Here is an 18,830-nt window from a genome sequence, read left to right as displayed (position 1 = left end):
TTAATATTATTTTATCTCATATTATAGTCATCATGTAAGTCTTCCAATACATGTGATGCCTTCCTTGTTCCTTAGGGTGCGTTTGGTTCAAGTTATGATATATAACCTTGGTTATGTAATTACCAGGTAATCATATAACCAAGGTTATGGGGCATAAAACATAACCTAATGTTGTTTGGTTTATTTTATTTATTTGAAGGGAATAAAACATAACCAGTTTTATATTTACTATATTATCCTTCATTCAATTATATTTTAATATAATTCATTAAATTGAAATATAATTCCTTAATTTTATATTTTTAAATTTAAAATAAATTTATATTTCTTTTAATAAAATAATTTATTAAAATGATTATTTAATAAAATAATTTATTAAATTAATAAAGATAATATGATAATTTTATTTTAATAAAATAATTTATTAAATTAATAAATATAATTTGTTAATTTTATTTTTTTAAATTTAAAAAATATATTTTTTAATAAAATAATTTATTAAAATAATTATTTTAATAAAATATTTCATTAAATTAATAAATATAATTTTTTAATTTTATTTTTTTTAATTTACAATAAATTATTTTTTAATTTATAACTATTTAAATTAAAATTTATTGAATTAAATAATTTGATTTTAATTAGATTTCAGAGTACCTTTTAATATAATTGACTTAGTTTTGAAATCGGAGGGTAATCATGGAAAAATTTTTGTTAACCTCAGGAATCGTAGAAAACCTTAGGCTGCCAAGGTAATCACATTACCGGATTATAACCCATTTGCTGATGTGGCGGTGATGTTGTATTACTTGGGAATCAATCATAACCTGAACCAAATAAGGTTATCAATGATAACCTTGGACAGATAACCAAGGTTATCAATGATAACCCTCAACCAAACACCCTTAAAGGTATTTAATTTCACATTCTTTAATTTTCACCATTTAATTTTTTTAGATTTTATGTTTAAAACTTGCTACTTATATCTTAAAAATTATAATTTTCTTTTCTTTTTTAATTACCCTTAATATTTCATCCCAAAACAAACTATGTGCAATAATATATATATTTTATTTTTTATTTTACTCTTATTTATATATCATAATTTAAAATATGAGATTTTTTTATCATTTTTACCTACATCTCTATCCATTTTTCATATGTTTTATGTTCCAAATTAAAGACAATTAATATTTTTATAATATTTATTTTTATTCAATTTAGGGGTGAGGACTCTTATATATTTAGCACTATGTTCAAGTTTTTAGTCCTTGTCGGAGTGTGTGTTTTTTTAAAATCAAAAGTGTGATAATTTTGATTTTGTCAAATATGAAATATTTCTTCCTACAATTTAAAAAAATCTCTGAAGACCCCTTGGGGCTTAGTGTCATGATAAAAGATAGAATAGACTTTCATATAATAAAAGTTAAATTTTCAAACAATGCGCTTTATATGTTTATGATGGTTTAATCACTCGTGATACTAAATCATCCATGAGGACCCATTATGCTTTTCGAATTTATCTTAGTGGTTGTAGATCATCTATGAGGATCCATCTATATTTTTTAAGATTTATCATAATGATCGATGGGAAACTTTTGTGAGACTGAATCAATCATTTTTAAAATTAATCGATTTGAAAAGTTAGATATTTAAATTATAAAAAAATACTCTATATTATAATTATAATATAATAATTTTATCAAACATTGAGGGTTGAAAGAGAAATTTTGAAAATTTTGGGTTTGCATCAAATATTTTAAATCAAAATTAAAAATGAAAATTTCCCTTCAATAGGACAGCCTTCGCGCATCTTCAAACCTGACCTCCTTCACCCGTTCACCGTCCTACCTGTTTTAGTAGCGGCGGATGCCGCCTCCTCTCATCGCCTAAAGTCTCAAGAAGCCTCGCATTGGGAGAGATCGCTGTCGCGATCCCCTCTCGCGCGATCTCCATCCTCGGGCATTCGCAAGCGGAAGCGCTATTCCTTTCTCTTCTCCCTCACCGGATTGATTCTGGTGAGATCTCGTCGCCCTGATTCCTTCCTCGCTCTTTTGATTCATGAAATAAAGCCCTAGGGGCGTCCTCCGGCTGTTGGTTTGGATTTTCAACCCTAGGCTTTCGCCCTGCCTAGGATTGTTGCGATTTATCATTATTCGGTAGATTACTCGACAAGAGAACGCGCTTGGTTGTCAATAGGCAATTCATGGTTTGACATGTAGGCAATTCTGTATTTCCTGGGTGCTGATAACCTGTGTTAGTATAGAACAGGTAATCATTTCTTTTGCTGTGATTGCTTCTACTACTGATAATGATTAGATTGGTGCTGCCGTCTGAACAAGGGATTTGTTTGGTTGATTAGAGTATCTATGTATAGTAACATGTTTAATGGCATTCGACCAAACTTTGTGTGATGTGGATGCGTCAAGCGACCACTAACAATTGCGACGATGGGAGTTACATAGCTACTGGCGACAAAACAGTTGAAGGTTTTTTATATCAATTATCGAGATCGGCATGGTCTTATCATTTGGTGACTGGATTTATCTTAATTAATAAATTTATAAAAATTATAAATTTATTTCTTATTTTTTATTCAAACACATAAAAATATAGTAATTTATAAGTTTTTGTAATCATAAATAATTCATAATATGTTAATATATATATATATATATATATATATATATATATATATATATATATTTCACATATTACATAAATATTTAATCTAATTTATAAGGAAAACAACGTTGTTAGTTGAGCTCAATAAAAACTTCGAACTCTAACTTGAGCTTGATAAGAATTTTAATAAACAAGGTTGAATAACCTCAATAAGTTTTCTAATGAACAAGCTTAAACAAACTTGATAAGTAAATAAACAAGTTTGAATACAACTAAGTTTGGCTCTGCTAAACTCGTTTAAGTAAATAAATAAGTTTGAACACAACTAAGTTTGGCTTGGCTAAGCTAGTTTAAACCCCCAATCACATGCAACTAGATTTTCCTTTTATTGATTTGCAATGCAAAAGATTCCTTATTAATTTATACATTGAGATATTCTATATACTTAGATGAAGAAAATAAATGCTCTCATTGTAGTTCTCTTCCTGAAGCTCTGAACTCCTCCATATTATAATTATAATAGAAAGATGATTTTATCAAACATTGAAGCTTGAATGAGACAATTTGTATCTTTTGGGTTTGCATCAAATATTTGGGGATATTTTAAATCATAATTTCCCTTAAAACGGATCAGCTTGGAATCGGTGGCGGCTTCAGCCATCTCCTCAAGACTGATGGCCTTTTCTGCCCTATGTTTAGTGCTCCTCTATCATCCTAATTATGTTTCTGCTGCCGTCTGCACGATCGAGGTTTTGATTCTGTGGTGTGTTGCCTTGCTATGCACTATCATGTTTGGATTCACGTTGTTGATCAGACATATTGATTTAATGAAATACTGGGATTTCGGTTCCTTATGCATAAGATTTGGAGAATACTCTGCCCTTCTCCTTCACGTAGCATGCTTTAGGGTTGTTTCTTAGCAGAATTTTACTTATTTGGTACTTCGAATTGAACTAGAGTTAGGATGCTTGCATGTGGTCATGTTCCATAATCTGTTGTATTTGTATAATTCATGTATTTTTGTTTCAATTTATGGTTGTGCTTCTTGACCACAGTGGGTTCCAACTGCATTGGGACAGCGATGGCAAAAGAAAAAAAGCGCACAAAGGAGTAAGTTGTTTCCCTTCTTTCTCCCTTCATCTATCCTTTTCCAGAATCATGCATTTCCCCCTGTTCCAGTCTCTCTATCATGCAGTTCCATCGACATAAATTTTCCATGTGTTTCATTATCTCTACAAAAATGATGATTCTTATACTTAACTTGTATATGAGTTATCTTCTAGATTTTGTTGCATGCTTATATTATTCAGTGACTCCCTAACTCTTTTGATAGATCTAAAAGAAAATTTCTGTTGAATTATATAAATCTGCTAAAATGCTCAAGCTTCCTAAAGATATTCCAGGTGCTCTTTTATTTTTTTAAAAAAGTTTTTGTCCTTTCCACATTGTCAACGTCCAATATTGTTGGATACAATACCTTCATTGCTTACATGTCATCCAGATTGTCAAACATGTTTAGATGTAGGCTGTACAAATTAATTTCTTCAACATGCTGATTATTTTTGCAAATTATCATCTAGTGAGTGTAAACTTAATCTCTTCTGCAGATCTAATTCTCCAATAAAGGAATCCAAAAGCTTTAAGCGCAAACTTGAAAAGAAGCAAAAGTTCTATGCAAGTAAGTTTGTTTTCATGTGGATCATTGTTGCTTTGTATTTAGATATAAGTTTATTCATTTCATTTTTGTTTGTTGATACTTACCAAGCAGTTCAGTTGGTTCTAAAGCAAGTTTAGTTATTAATGACACGCATAGATATACTATCTTTAGGGCTTCAATCAAGTTGAAGATGATACAATAATGAAACTTTGTTAAGTTGCCAATTTTATAATATTATGTCAACTTGTTGTCTTCTATTTTGTGAATCATGTCATTGTACCATTGTGCCAATCATGTTGACAAGGGCCACTTCATGTCAAGACTTAGCACCCCTTGGCTTGCTAAAATTGAGATAACTTTTTTATTTCTTTTTGTAATTTCTCTCCGTACGAAACGATGTTAAAATCGTAATATCCCAAATGGAAAACAAACATTGAACTTAACCATATAGTTGTCCTTTTCTTTTGCTTCTTCATCTCTTTTATCCTTCCACCTCCAATTCGCCATCTATATAATACATTAGAATGTTGGCACGATATCCAAACATTATTGTTCCAGTCAAAGACCAAAATACCGACATGGCTCAAGATTTTGAACCTGGGGTGTTTCTAAGGGGCAAAGAAAAAGGAAGCACAATAATAAGGACAAGAAGTCCTTTGGATCTTCTAGTGACATCAAGATGAAGTCTAAGTTAAAGACAAAAAAGCATGCATATGCTTCCGCTGCTAGAAGTTGCGTCATCCAAAATGCAACTATAAGTGGCTGCTTGCGGAGGTGAAGAAGAAGAAAGCTTTAGAAGCTTATACTTTAGGTATCCACGTGATTGAAATAAATCTCATTGCCTTTTAAACCATGATCATGGATATTGGATACTGAATGTGGTCTTCACATTTGCGCTTTTTGGAAGGGGTAGAGATGACGAGGAGACTTGCTTCAGAAGAGATAAACTTACACATGGGGAACTGTGTAAAAGTTGCAATATTAACTGTAGGAATATACCATTTGTCATTGCTGTTTGCTACTATATTTCTTTGTGACTAGAAACATTATTTCAGTTGCTTGTATGAACAAGTGTGAGAATGCATTTTATTTAAGGATGATAGTTCTTTTTATAAAAGAGATGATTATCATGAAATCACTTAACAGTCTGCATGTTCTAGATCTCAACTCTCCCATGTATCATGTAGACTCCAAGCAACTTAAGTCATGTGATCTAAATAAAGCTCATCATTGGCATCGTCATCTACGTTATGCATATGAGAATGCGTATGCAAATTTCAAAAGCATGAATACTTAGCCTCATTTGATCAGGAATCATTTGAGGTATGTGAGTCTTATTTACTTGGCAGGATGACCAAGTCATTGAAAGATGAGTGAACCGGAGCTATATTTGACCTGATAGATACGAATGTATGCCATCCAATGTCCAAACAGGCATGGAGGCTTTGCTTACTTTATAAGCTTTTCGGATGACAAGTCATGCATATTCTTGATAAACATAGATCTGAAGCTTTTAAAAGAGTACAAACTTAAAGTATAGAGACACACTGGGAAGAATATTAAGGCACTTTGATTGGATTGAAGTGGCAAATACTTATATACAGCACAACATATTTAGATCACTTGAAAGAGAAAAGGAGATTGTCTCTTGGCTGACTCCTTTGGAGACACCATAACATAATGGTATGTTTGAAAGGAGCAACCAAATTTTGTTGGGCATGTTTTGTTTTATGATGATATAAAGTGATCTGCCGCTCATTTGGGAATATGCATTTTATATTGTGATAAATGTTCTCTACAAGGCACCCTTAATGTTTGTATAGACTTCATATGAGATATGGGAGGGTAAGAGATATGGGAGGGTAAGAATCTTTCTTACCCTAGGGTTTGAGGTTGTGAAGCATATGCTAAACATTTGGACAAAGACAAATTTTAACCTGAATCAAAATTGTTTATTGGATACCTTGTGGGACCTAAAGTGCATGATTATATTTATCATCCACAAGATAAACAAAGTACTTGTCTGAACCAGTCCACCCCTAAACAAATCTGGTTCAGCCATAATCTGGTTAAAACACATCTAAATTGAACATGATTTGAACCCACATAATTCTAGACTCATTAACACCAAAATTGGACTCCAATTAGCATCAATAGTGGTTTGATATAACTCTAATAAAAACCAAATCGACTTAAATTTGAGTCTAACTCAACCTAACTTATAATCAACCTCTAATCGCAATTCATCCTCCTCAAATAAATTAAATATAACCTCAAAAATTGCTCATCACGCCTTAACTTCTTCAATTATTATTAATTTTGAGAATTTATCCTTATTTAAATTTTAGGGATCGCAAACTTAAAGTCCTACTTGTAGCTGGTAATGATGTAATATGATAACATGCCCAACTATCTGGATTTGAAATTTATTATATGGTCTATTGTTATTTACTTTTCATATGTGAAACAGAACTTGGGTCAGTTCATGTTTGGAATTACTAAAATATTATTACCATGGGAATATTTAAATTGTTTGAGTATTGCTCATGTATAACTGAGTTTTCATGCTGGTGATTTCTTTTATTTTGATCAACTTATCATAATCATGAGGTTGTGGTATTCCTTTGCTGTCTATGATTGTTCTTTAAATGTGGTTGGCTTCTTTATCAAGTAAATTTGTACCTGAAAAAAAAATATTATTTTGATTTTATGCCATCATTTCAGAAGTTAAAGATGCTGTTGTTTCCTTGAGTGCAAAAAAATCAATTGGCAAGGTAACTGAGCTTTATTTCTTTTACTGTTTTGGTTTCTTGCGTAATCATTGTTTGATCGTGATAAATAATGTTAGGGGTGGTTCTTCTTTTATGTGCATCAGAAACTAGTATATCATTAGGGTTTTTGAATGATAGGGTGACATCACTGTTAGTCGCAAATATGTTTTTGTCCTGAAAACTGCTTAATCATTCTTGACAATATTCTGAAAATACTTCAGTACTTTGGCCATGTTCTCCAACTTGAACGTTGTCATTATTTTGTGAGAATTTGCTAATGTTTTTTATTCACTGTGTATATTGCAACACATCTTTTTTTCAAACTAAAACACTTAGCTCGGACAAACTCTTCATGGTATGTAACTATGACATATGTGAAAAAGTTGTCATTATGAATTCAATAATCAATATCTACTCGTGCTTTTAGGTTTACACTTACTAAGCATTGTACTGGAAAATCAAAACATATTCATTTATAATTGTGTCAAATTCCCATCATTAGAAAAATTATAATTAAATTTGCTGAACTAATGTTGATAGTTTTCAAAACCTTCAGATTACTTTTGAGGACTATATATATGAATATGATATAGATTGTCAGATTGCTAGTAAGGACTATATATTGGAAGGATAGCCAGTAAAACAAATTGAAGTCATACCATGTACCCATGAGTTAACACTAGATCATGGTAAGCAGGAAGCCCACATGGAAACAAACTACTCGAGATTGACATATTAGATAGTTGACATGTAGATGTTAATCGGCTTCACCAAATGTTTAGGGAAGTTAAAGGAGACGTTGCATTTATACTGTATGTAGAATGGGTTCTAGTTTTTAGCTTAACTGATTTTTTACATTTAGTCTGCATATGGTCCATAACTATGCCAATGAACTTAAGGTATGTTGAAATTAAAACACATTTTCCTTTGTTAGCTGTATGCAATCACCATGATATTAGATGACAGCATGGTTCAATTAATTTCAGCATCTAGCGCTGTGTACAACTCTTCCAGATTATAATTCTGTGTTCCAAAAGTGGCTGGATCAAAAACTACCAGATTATAATCTTGAAGTTAACTGGTCTTGTATATGCAGAAAAAGAGAGAGAGAAGACAGCGTAAGTTGAAGGCATATGATCTTTCAGCCCTTTCCGAATTTCTTCCAGATTTGAATACCATCCAGAGGCCTATTAGTTCCAAAAACTCGAAGCCAAACTCCAAGGACAGGCAGAAACTAGTGTAATTACTTGAACTCTTGTAATTTTCTTTCCGTTTCTACTATCTTCACCTGCTGATGCGATGCATTTTATAGCCAAATAGAAGGTGCTCGCTTGAAGCAGGTGCTGGATGATCCTGTGTTCCAGATGGATCCACTCGCTGCCATTCAAGAACATCTAAGGAGGACTCAGCCGCCTCCAGAAACAGTCAAGGAACAGATCTCCAGAAAAAAACAGAGCAAGAAAAAGAAGAAAAAACCCTCATCTGGCTCTCAGTTGATGGATATATGACGCATTGCTTCTTACCTGCATCGTTCAACTATTTGGCCTCAGTTTCCTGGCGATATAAAAATTAATCCTCGTCTTCTTTGAATGTGGCTGTTGTTTGTCTATGCATATTTTGAGTAGCAAGTATGGTATTGATATAGCATGTAGCAAGTCATTTTCTGTGATTTTTGAGTATGTTACATGTGATTCGATCCCCCATCTGTTTCCAAATATTCATCAGTGGTTGATCGTGTCTGCTAATATGCCTCACCAAGGGATTGTGATCCAGTAGTGTTATGGAAAGAGAGTTGCACCAATTGATGGAACTATTCCATGTCTTCACTAGGAGATAACTTCAGGGATCCTACTCTTAAATTTATCCCTTGCACTAAACAGCAGGTTGGCATTTGTCACTGATCCTTCACCAGTTCTTACCGGATAACCTCTCTGATCCCTCATCGGTCCTAGCTGATTGTTGCCATAACCTCTGGGATCCTTTGTCGTCGACATTAGCATCTCAGTTTGGCCTCCATTCATCATCAGGGGTGCCTGCAAAAGCCATCTTCCTAGAAGTGGATGGACCTTGTTAGGCGCCGTTGCACAATTCTTCATCGCAACGTTTGGTTTTGATTTAGTTTTGTGTTTGAATCACTTGAAATTGGAACCAAAGATAATCTGTTCTAGCATTATATAACCTGTGTTTTCACAGGTTTACCAATTGAAGAACGGTCGAACCCTGATTCAATACAATAAGCTTGAGTCTAATTAATTGTTGGAATGTTCCTCGAAATGAATGTGATATTAGGCATTAAAGAATGCTGCTGCAACAGGTTTATGATAGTTTGGATAATATTAAAACGATTTTGATCATGTTTAAATAATTTTAATGATAAAAAAATTAATAAAACAATATTCTATATATTTTAAATAAGTTAAATTTGTTTATGTAAGAAATATGATAAGATGTTTTTTGACTTTTTATTTTTTAAAAGAATGTCCTTTTGACTTTTACCCTTATTTTATGTTATAACAGATCTTGCCAAAACTGATTTTAGAACAATTTTGATTAAAAGTGCGATCAAAATTGATCTAAGCACTTTTAGTGAAGATTATTAGAACAATTTCTATTAATTTGAAATAATTTTGATCAACATTAAAACAGTTACCAAATTAGCTCATTTTTTATTAATATTAAAATAGTTTTAATCACCTATAGAGATCTAAACCAATATCGAATTCAATTTTGACTAACACAAAAGCAATTTTAATTACCATTAGAGTAGTTTTAATAAATTTTGGAGAAGAAGTCTTGAGCAATATTAGAGTAATTTTACATAATAATAAAATAATTTGAATTAAGTTGAAATCGTTTGATTAATAATTTTGACTAATATTAAAAACAAGTGTTTCTAAAATACAAATTGAAATAGAATACTTCTTAAATATTTTTTAAAAGGTTTTTTCGCCGATATAATATTATTTAGGGAAAAGACGTTCAGTCTTTCCTCTCTCTCTCTCTCTCTCTCTTTCGCTTCCGGCCAGCGCGGCGGCGTTCGTCGATCTTTGCATACCATAGAGCTGTCGGCCCGCGCGAACCTGGAGGCAGTCAGAGCGCTTATGGCGGTGAGCACAACAGACGGCGATCGTAATTTGCAAAGGGCGGCAACGGCAGGGACGAATGTGAGGACTTCTCCTTCCCTTCTCGCCCCTCACTTCCTGGCTTAGATTCGGCTGCTTCTCTCATGGTTCTTATTTATTCCGATCTCCTCTCTTTACTTTTTCTTCTCTTCTATACTTTTTGATGATGATAATGTACTGTTTATTTTTCTTGGATGCTCATATCAAACGATACACTGACTTCCCCACTAAACAGTTCGTGTTGGTTGCACTTGATATTCATACAAACGCAATGTTTGAAATTCTATAATAATCAACCATTCAATCTTCCCCCAAAGCCAATCCTTATACCCTAACTTATTAGTAAAAGTTTCAAAAGTGAAACATCTGGCCTTCATATAATTTTCTCTGTCAGCAAATGAAATCTAACCTTTTTTCGCAGAGCTATGCAATCTAGGTTGTGCACGGCCCAAAAATTTGTTGTGTGGCCCACACAAACCAGATACCCAAAAACCCTTTTTAAAATGTCTTCTCGATTTTTTTTCTGTTATTGTGGCAGCCACTAGTCTCCTGTAATTTATGTCAAAATTGCGAAGACATTTTGCAAAAAGAGTATTCTCAGAGACCAAATAGCCTTTAGAGACAAAAAAAATCTTTTCAGACTGATATTTTATTGTCTAGGGAGAGCTTGACGTAGATTTTACTTATTTTCTGTACTTCATATGTTAGTGTTGACAGGTTATTTTAGGCAGAACTGGAAGGGCTTCTATAGATAGTATGGGCCACAGCTCGTCAAAAATTTTATGCCATCTTACTTTCATATTATATAGACTTGGATCTTCTTCGTGAATTAGGTTAAGCAAACATATTATTTCATTCTTGTTTTGCTTGTGCATGCTATCTTTATTGAACTGGAGGTTATTGCACTCAATGTGTTTGGGTATATTGTTTCTGTCATGAGAGACACATTCCATCATGTGACTTTACGGTAAAAGTGACTTCATAGTTTAGGCACACTAGTTTAGATCCATGGTGGACAGTTTTGGTGATGAATTCATGCATCTAGCCAATTAAGGTTAATCCTACTAATGATATTTTGGTAGTCTAGATAACAAAAAATAGTGATAGAGAGGCATTATTTCCTAAAAAGTGATATTAAAGTATAGAAAAAGCAGCGTATCTAAAGCTTCACAATTAATGCAGCTGTTAGCATACAAAACATATATATTTATTATGAGATGGCAAAGGTTAGAGGGTTTTTTATTCAAAGGTTTAATGAGAGGTCCAACTTCTCTTTGTGACAGCTAATTATGTCAATTCTCTTTTTGACAGTAGGGTCCATAGGGTATTTTACTTGGCAAAAAAAAAAGGATACAGGCCATTATAGATATGCGAGCACAATTGAAATGAGGTGCAAATACCATCAAATTATGCCTAGTAGATAATATCATCAATATAGTGGCCGACATATAACATAGAGCATTATGAAGAAATTGAAGGAATGTTATTTAATAAACATTGCATCAACTAAATTTTTGTCAAAAGGCTATATTGGTTATAGATAGTAGATGATAGAGACATAATGAGCATCAAAGCAATTTAAAGGGTCTTGTGGATGAGTTAGCCAGGGTTGGTGAAGAGATATTAGATGATGGCTAAGTACTAATTTTGACAACTTTACTACTTGATTCATTTTATACCTTTATGGAGCCACTCCTAGTTGACAAGAGAAGCAAAGTGAGGCTACAAGAGGAGACAAATATGAGTATTGCATATGTTTATGGAGGAAGGAGAAAGCAATAATTGTATTGGTAGATCACAATCTAGATCAATCAAAGTGTATCCAATCTTGTCTAGGATCTCGAGTAAAATCCAAAAAAAAAAAGATGAGAAGGTTTGATAGGGTAGATTTGTGATGGGAAGGAGAATAGAGGGTTGGGTCGGCATCTTGACATGATTGACACCTCGAATCACAATGGGATAAAGGAGAGGGGGAGCAAAATAAAGGATTTTTCTAGCATCTAAGCAGGATCAATCCTTCAAATCTCAATGAAGGAGCGAGGGAACAAAGTGAGAAAGTTCTTCCTGGTGTCTTAAATTTGACACTTTCCCTGAATTGTGATATAAGGGAGAGAAGGCATAGAAGGATGAGTTTGATCATCTATACAGAAGGAAGAGCAAACAGGTGTTGAATTTGTGACAATGTTCGTTGGATTTACAATGAAACAAGATTGAATTGTTGCAACCATAGTTTGAAATATCATATTGTGGCGAGTGACACAGTCCAAATACATTGTTTCGATAAATTATTGAAACTTTGATACTATTCGGCATATGTAATATCTCTTCTGTTGTTGTGTCAATCATGTCGATAAGTATTGTGTTCTATCATCACTTGACATCCCCTTAACATGCTATAATACAAGTTAAGATGAATTAAAATAATGTTGTTATTTTTTTTAGCTTGTGTCCATACAAGATAATGCTAGAACTATACTTTTGTACATGGAACACAAATTCAAAACTTAAGGATACTGTTGTCTTATCTTCTTTTTCATCTTCCCCCTCCTTCCCCCCTCCAATTTGCCTCCTCCCTCTTTCCACCTCCGATTCGCCCAACGCCAGCTCCAATTCGCCCAACGCATATATGGGATTGTTGGTACAATACCAAAACAATATCGTTCTAGCCAAAGACCAAAACTCCAGTAGGCTGAATTTGAACCTTAGTTCCAACATTACAAACATGTTTTGGTGAATGAGGTCTTGATCGATAGAATGACAATCCATATCAGCATTTTAATGGTAATTTTAACTCCTAGACAATAAAAAATTTAATCAACAGTTTACTTCCATTTATAAAAATATCAATAAACAATCCATTTCCATTTTTTAAAATCAATCAACAATTTGCTTCGGTCTATGATCTAACAAACAACACCAAGAAATCCCTTATTTGTTTGAATTGATTGAAGGTTGTCTTTGTCTAATATACGCATATATATAAATAGTAGCAAATACTAGTACAATACTTTTCCATTGTAAGCATTTTTGCATCCTTTTAATATAATTCTAACTTGAAACAATAATTTTGTAAGTATAAAAATAATATATTATTTTAAATCGTTAATCGTAACTTCACAGCTAGAATGCGAAATTTTAAAAATTGGATTTCTCTATATTAATTCCATAATATGGATCGATCATATTGTTCTAATTAATCATATATGCATTGCGTCTATTAGATGTATGTATTATTTTGAATATCTATTTTAATCCTATTATGTAATTACTTTTTAATAGTTGACCCCACCTAGTGGGATAAGACTTAGTTGTTGTTGTTGTTGTATGTAATTACTTTTTAAAAATTTAATTATGAATCTAATTAATTATACTTACATTTGTGACATGATTATGTTTTTTTAACTAATCTAATTAAATACTTACATATTTGAGATGCATATATTTTTTTAAATTCACTTAGTTAATAAGTTTTAATTTAATACATTTGGTGTGGAAGTTGTCATGTGTACATTACTTATGATTTTTGAATTTATTTTATTATCCTATATAATTTCCTTTTTTCACTTCTATTGATTTTTTTAAACCAATTCTGATTTCACTATTTCCACTGATCAGATACATATTTGAATTTTCGAACAATTGATAATAATTCTGATACCCATTTTGCCACATGTAGGGAAAATTGTTGTAGGAAGTCAACACTTACATAGCGGGTATCACAGGGGAAGTTATCAAGACCAGGATCTCAACAATGCAGATCTAGAAATGAAGTTTAGTGTTTTGAATGCATGAGACATGATATGACCACTAGACTCACTGGATAAGAAATTGTTTTGTGAAAAGGCAAAGGGATCATGGTAGAATGCAAATAATGAGATTAAAGATGTTATTGCTGTTATTGTCCCAGAGGAAAAAGAACATTCAAGAACCAGATGTTTGAATTCAGCTTGCATAATCATGCTTGCATCAGAATGGTGTAGTTTGACATGTCCGATAAGAATGTTAAAAAATTTTAAATCTAGGACAAGACTTTGAGGTGGAGGTAGGTGTGGCATAATCAGACTTGGTCTGCCTGGGGAGAAACACAATGCATCTCAGGCAGGTGGCTCTATCCCAACAATGGTGGATTGCCTTTATTCCAAAAATGAAAAAGAATCTAATTTCATTAAGTCAATTAGATATATAGGAGTATCATAACAAGGCTGCAGCAGAGTTTATGAGATTAGATCAGGGGAAAAAATTATGATGTTCTTTCATTCTGTGGCAAATCATTATCTTGGACTGTGTTCTGTGGCAAATCATTATCTTGGACTGTGCCTAAAATTGCCATGTCTGAGAGGCTGCATCTCACATTTGTTATTGTTGGATATTACAGCACAAATAGTAAAATTTTCCTTTTGAGCCAGATCATGGTTGATATGTATTAAAAGTATGCCATATGGTCTCACCACTCCAACCCTAACACTAATGGGAGAATATTATTTTTTTTTCACATTACTCATTTGGAATCCCAGGCATTTTTGTTGTTGAACAGTGTTGTGGTTTATCTTTTCCAAAAAACCAAACACTATTACTGCGGTCAGTGTAATATGTATGCCTACTCTTTTGGTTCTAATTGTTACCTTCTGTTTTGCATAGCATCTTGCTAGTTAGGTGACCTGTGTTGCTTTCTACTTTTACCTCTAAAACTCTACCAAGAGGTTGATTGAATTCCTCCTAATTTTTGAAATTTTATCCATTGGTGATAATTACTTGTGCTATTTTTTTCATCTTCTCATTTATAGGCAATCAACGACAGTGATGTTCACAGCATCGTCCTGTCCTACCTAATTCATAATTGTTTCAAGGAGACAGCACAAACATTTCTTGCTTGTACTGGGATGAGCCAACATGTCGATTATCTTGTAGAAATGGAGAAACGAAAAAGTAGGTCACTTGTAGTTACAGCTTTCCTGACATGGTTTTTAGAGATGTGGACCTTCTATTTTGAAGCATTATTACTTTCTTTCCTCTTCTTATAGATTCATAATTGTAACTATTTGGAAATGAGATGTGGATAATGGATAGTCATGGAAACATCAATGTAGCAACACAAGTTACTACATCCCAGCTTGTGATTATTGATTACTGTTTCTTGTAGCATAACAGAAAGCTTTGCTAGGATGTTAGCATTTACTTTTCTGATCAAACCATTTTATAATCTTAGGCGGAGATTTAAAAATATACTAAATTTCTTGAAATTTAACATCTAATGCTTCAATTGGTTATCAAAATCTTTGTTGCAATGACCTGTAATTGCCTGGTATCGATTCCTCCAACCTTAAAGTTGTATGTCGACTAGGGCTTCTTGGTTGGTTTCCTACTTCCTACCAAGCTTATCACTCATCGCCCTCCTGAAAGCTTAACAGAAATTTTTGGCAAGTGATTATCATTCAGATGTTATTACAGCACAAAACACACATTGTGTTTTTGAATCCTAGGTCACTGTTTTATTCTTTTGATATTATTTATCCTTGTTCCGTGAAACTGTTTGGCTTGCTCTTGTGATATGATTCACATGCTTATGTATTGGGGCATTGCCCAGTAGCTTAAACTTTGAAGGATGGATAAATGGTACTCAATCAAAATCGTGAGCAGAGTTATTCTTCTATGGTAGCTGTGAAAACTTTAATTTTTGGCTATCGAGCTTTTGTCTCTTGTCCAATGTTGAGCAATAATTCTGCCTTTGATTGGTGAACCTTTGAGAGCTGCCTCAATTAAAATGTTAGATTCTTTAGCTGCATCTCAATTGCATCATACCACTGATCCTCTATGCTTTTCTAGCTCTATAACAGTTTTCATAGAGAAATTGAATGAGATAAATATGCTTGGTGGGCTTCAGCAGCTCGAGTTCTGTTTACTGGTAAAGGCAGCTGAAGCACCTCAGCACCTAGGCTAGCAAGATTATTGAATCTACCACAGCCTTATGTAATTGGATTGATATTGGCAATCCATTGATCCTAGCTATATGAGCATCTTTAGTTATTTTTTCTCCTTCTATAAGACTTCGACAAAGCCTAGGGATTTGTATGCAAAAGGATCAGCTGCTTTTCTCCTACTAGTCTTAGCAGGTAAATTTTAAGCAATAACTAGCGGATTGCTTTTCCATGGTAGCTTCTATGCAAAACAATCTTTAGGGAAGCAAATTGTGTAATTTTTTAAACTTTTGCATGATTCTTATAGACCTACTACTTGAAGTCAATTTTAATTTTCTGAAACATTCCTTGGAGCTAAGTGTTGGTACCTAGTCATTCTCCATTTTGATTATCTTCAGCAATTCTCCATTATATAACTGAGGGGAATGCTCTCAAAGCAACAGAAATAACAGAACAGCTAGTGCCCAACTTGCTGGAGGACAACAAAGATCTGCACTTTGATCTGCTTAGCCTTCACTTTATTGACCTAGTACGTTCAAGAAAAATGTAAGTGATTTTCTAATAAAACATAGTATATCACATAAATGATATTGTAGATCTTTGGTTCGTGTAATCCATCATTCATTCACAGCAATGAAGCATTGGAATTTGCTCAAACCAAACTCACACCATTTGGAAACGTGGCAAAGTATGATGAGAAACTGGAAGTATGATTTAGATCTAATCTAACATTGTATTTCTTCCTAATCTTATTATTAATGATATGGATCTTACATTTCTCATTCATCAGGATTTTGCCACGCTGTTGACTTATGAGGAGCCTGAGAAATCTCCAATATTTTATCCTCTAAGCCCAGAGTATCGAGAAAATATCGCAGATAATCTGAATAGGGCTATCCTAGGTATTCTACATCCTAAAATTTTCTGTTGCACACTCCCTTTATTCGTATCAGTTTTTGTGAATATGAAATTGCCTGCCTTTATGTCGAATGTTAGTTCATGCAAATCTCCCAAGCTATTCTTCCATGGAGAGATTGATACAGCAAGCAACTGTTGTTGGACAGTATCTACATGAAGAACTTGGCAAGGTTAGTGGTTAATAATCTATTTGGAACTAAGATTTCTCTTTTTGTTTCCGAAGAGTGCAGAGCATGACAGTCTTTTTAATCGATACCCACTTTTGTCTTCTTTGCTTGTTTTGTCTATCAAAATATTTTTCAAGTCATGTGAAATTCTTCTCATCTTTATTGCTTTCAAGCATGAAACTAAATTGATTTTCAATAATGTTCGTTTAGTCTTTTTATAAATATTTTCTAGAATTTTATGGTATCCCTTATTATTGAACAACATTTACTATATGTCATATTTATGTTCTTATAAATTGATACTGACATACATTTCTTTGTTCCTTCGACACCATTTATTGTATAATTCAACGAACCATATAATATCTTGATCTCTTTATTTTTTTTTCAAACTTCAATATTAATGTCCTCCAATCTGTCACTTTTATGTTGGACATGGACATTTAACCTGCCTTGGTTGTGACTCGCACATACCAGTGTACTCGGACTTCACATCGTGCCATATCTCCATTTTCATCTGAGTTCATGCATTAAGCATTCTGCTACCATTCATCTAAGTCAGGAGCAACTTTCCATGAGATTCATAGTTGCATTACTTATTATTTTTATTTGTGGACAAAAAAGATTAGTAATTCATTTTCATTCTAAGCCATATCGAGTACCCTTGCACTTCATACCGAGAGTATCATGTATAGCACTTACTGGTTTTCTATAATTCTTGTTGTAACTTGATTATTAAGCCCGACACAAACTCATGTCATCTCGATCACGCCCAACTGTGCAAGGATGGGGAATACAATCTCCCCACCGTTCCATTATTATCCCAATTTGCTTTATGAAATTTCTTATATTCTTGCTTGTTGAATGAGATTCAAGGGCATTCTTACTCTTGAAAGTTGTTAATTTACAGGATGGTCCTCCCTCGTTTTCTTTACATGCTTTTCTGAATAACTAGTCATGAACAGAAGGAACATCGTCGTAGTAGGAAGCATCAGAATTTCCATTGCCGCATGTGCTAGAATTGAAAGCGACCTTTGCATTTGGCTGTATCCTATTAGTGTTAAACTACATGTAAATTACTAATTGCTTGGCGAAAACTCGTGGCTCTAGTGCTGCTTGTAGGATTGAATCGTCTTGTCCTATCATATATCTATTTCAGTAGTTTGTCGAGGTTGATGAAATGTTATCCTCGTTTCTTTCTGAAACACTATTGCAACAATTTGTTAGTCTATTGTAATATCAATAATAGCTTATTTAATTATTTCGTTTTTGTTTGAGATAAGCAAGGCAAAGACAAGATGAGTTCCAATTTTGAAATATATCAGTGATTAATTGAATGTTCATCTAGTAGATACTCAAGGTGGCCCGACGGCAGAGTACATATTTTAATTTCTTCGATCGACAAGCAAGTTGAGTATGCAATGCTTCCAACAGATTATGAACTACATCCTTTAACTAGATTATGAACTAAGCATACATCATCATCTACTTAAGTTTTAACTGTAATTTTTTGATTTACCTCTTCATAAATAATTGTAGAATCAATCATGTAGAACTGCTAGGATAACAAATTTTATCTTTTACTAAAGTGAATTAAGCATATATAAATCAGCAATTGCTTAGCTTTACACCCTTACAATATGCTTTAGGATAAG

General features: G+C 33.1%; 2 protein-coding genes across 4 annotated transcripts; both read left to right on the top strand.

Annotated features, from left to right (window-relative positions):
- The first annotated feature begins 1,832 nt into the window (after positions 1-1,832).
- LOC141828382 (uncharacterized) lies at positions 1,833-8,827 on the top strand. The gene is made up of 6 exons (XM_074715810.1): positions 1,833-2,018; positions 3,681-3,735; positions 4,233-4,303; positions 7,007-7,056; positions 8,150-8,292; positions 8,366-8,827. The coding sequence occupies exons 2-6, from the start codon at positions 3,707-3,709 to the stop codon at positions 8,559-8,561; spliced, it is 489 nt and encodes a 162-aa protein (XP_074571911.1). The 5' UTR covers positions 1,833-2,018; positions 3,681-3,706; the 3' UTR covers positions 8,562-8,827.
- Positions 8,828-10,066: 1,239 nt separating this feature from the next.
- On the top strand, positions 10,067-18,440 carry LOC141826498 (uncharacterized). Of its 3 annotated transcripts, none has more exons than XM_074713752.1 (7): positions 10,067-10,217; positions 14,960-15,101; positions 16,534-16,636; positions 16,722-16,797; positions 16,881-16,992; positions 17,087-17,178; positions 18,086-18,440. In XM_074713752.1, exons 1-7 carry the CDS (start codon positions 10,155-10,157, stop codon positions 18,128-18,130), a joined length of 633 nt encoding a protein of 210 aa, XP_074569853.1. In that variant the 5' UTR covers positions 10,067-10,154; the 3' UTR covers positions 18,131-18,440. The 3 variants fall into 3 exon arrangements, with proteins under 3 accessions (XP_074569853.1, XP_074569852.1, XP_074569854.1); XM_074713751.1 differs by having other exon boundaries at positions 16,489-16,636; XM_074713753.1 differs by having other exon boundaries at positions 10,115-10,282; positions 16,489-16,636.
- Positions 18,441-18,830: the final 390 nt, after the last annotated feature.

Source organism: Curcuma longa, chromosome 4 (genome assembly GCF_044706935.1).
Source record: "Curcuma longa cultivar G26 ecotype Majalengka, Jawa Barat chromosome 4, ITB_CL_G26_1.1, whole genome shotgun sequence".
Lineage (NCBI taxonomy): Eukaryota > Viridiplantae > Streptophyta > Magnoliopsida > Zingiberales > Zingiberaceae > Curcuma > Curcuma longa.
Note: the sequence above shows the minus strand (reverse complement) of the source record. Positions and strands in the feature narration are given on the sequence as shown.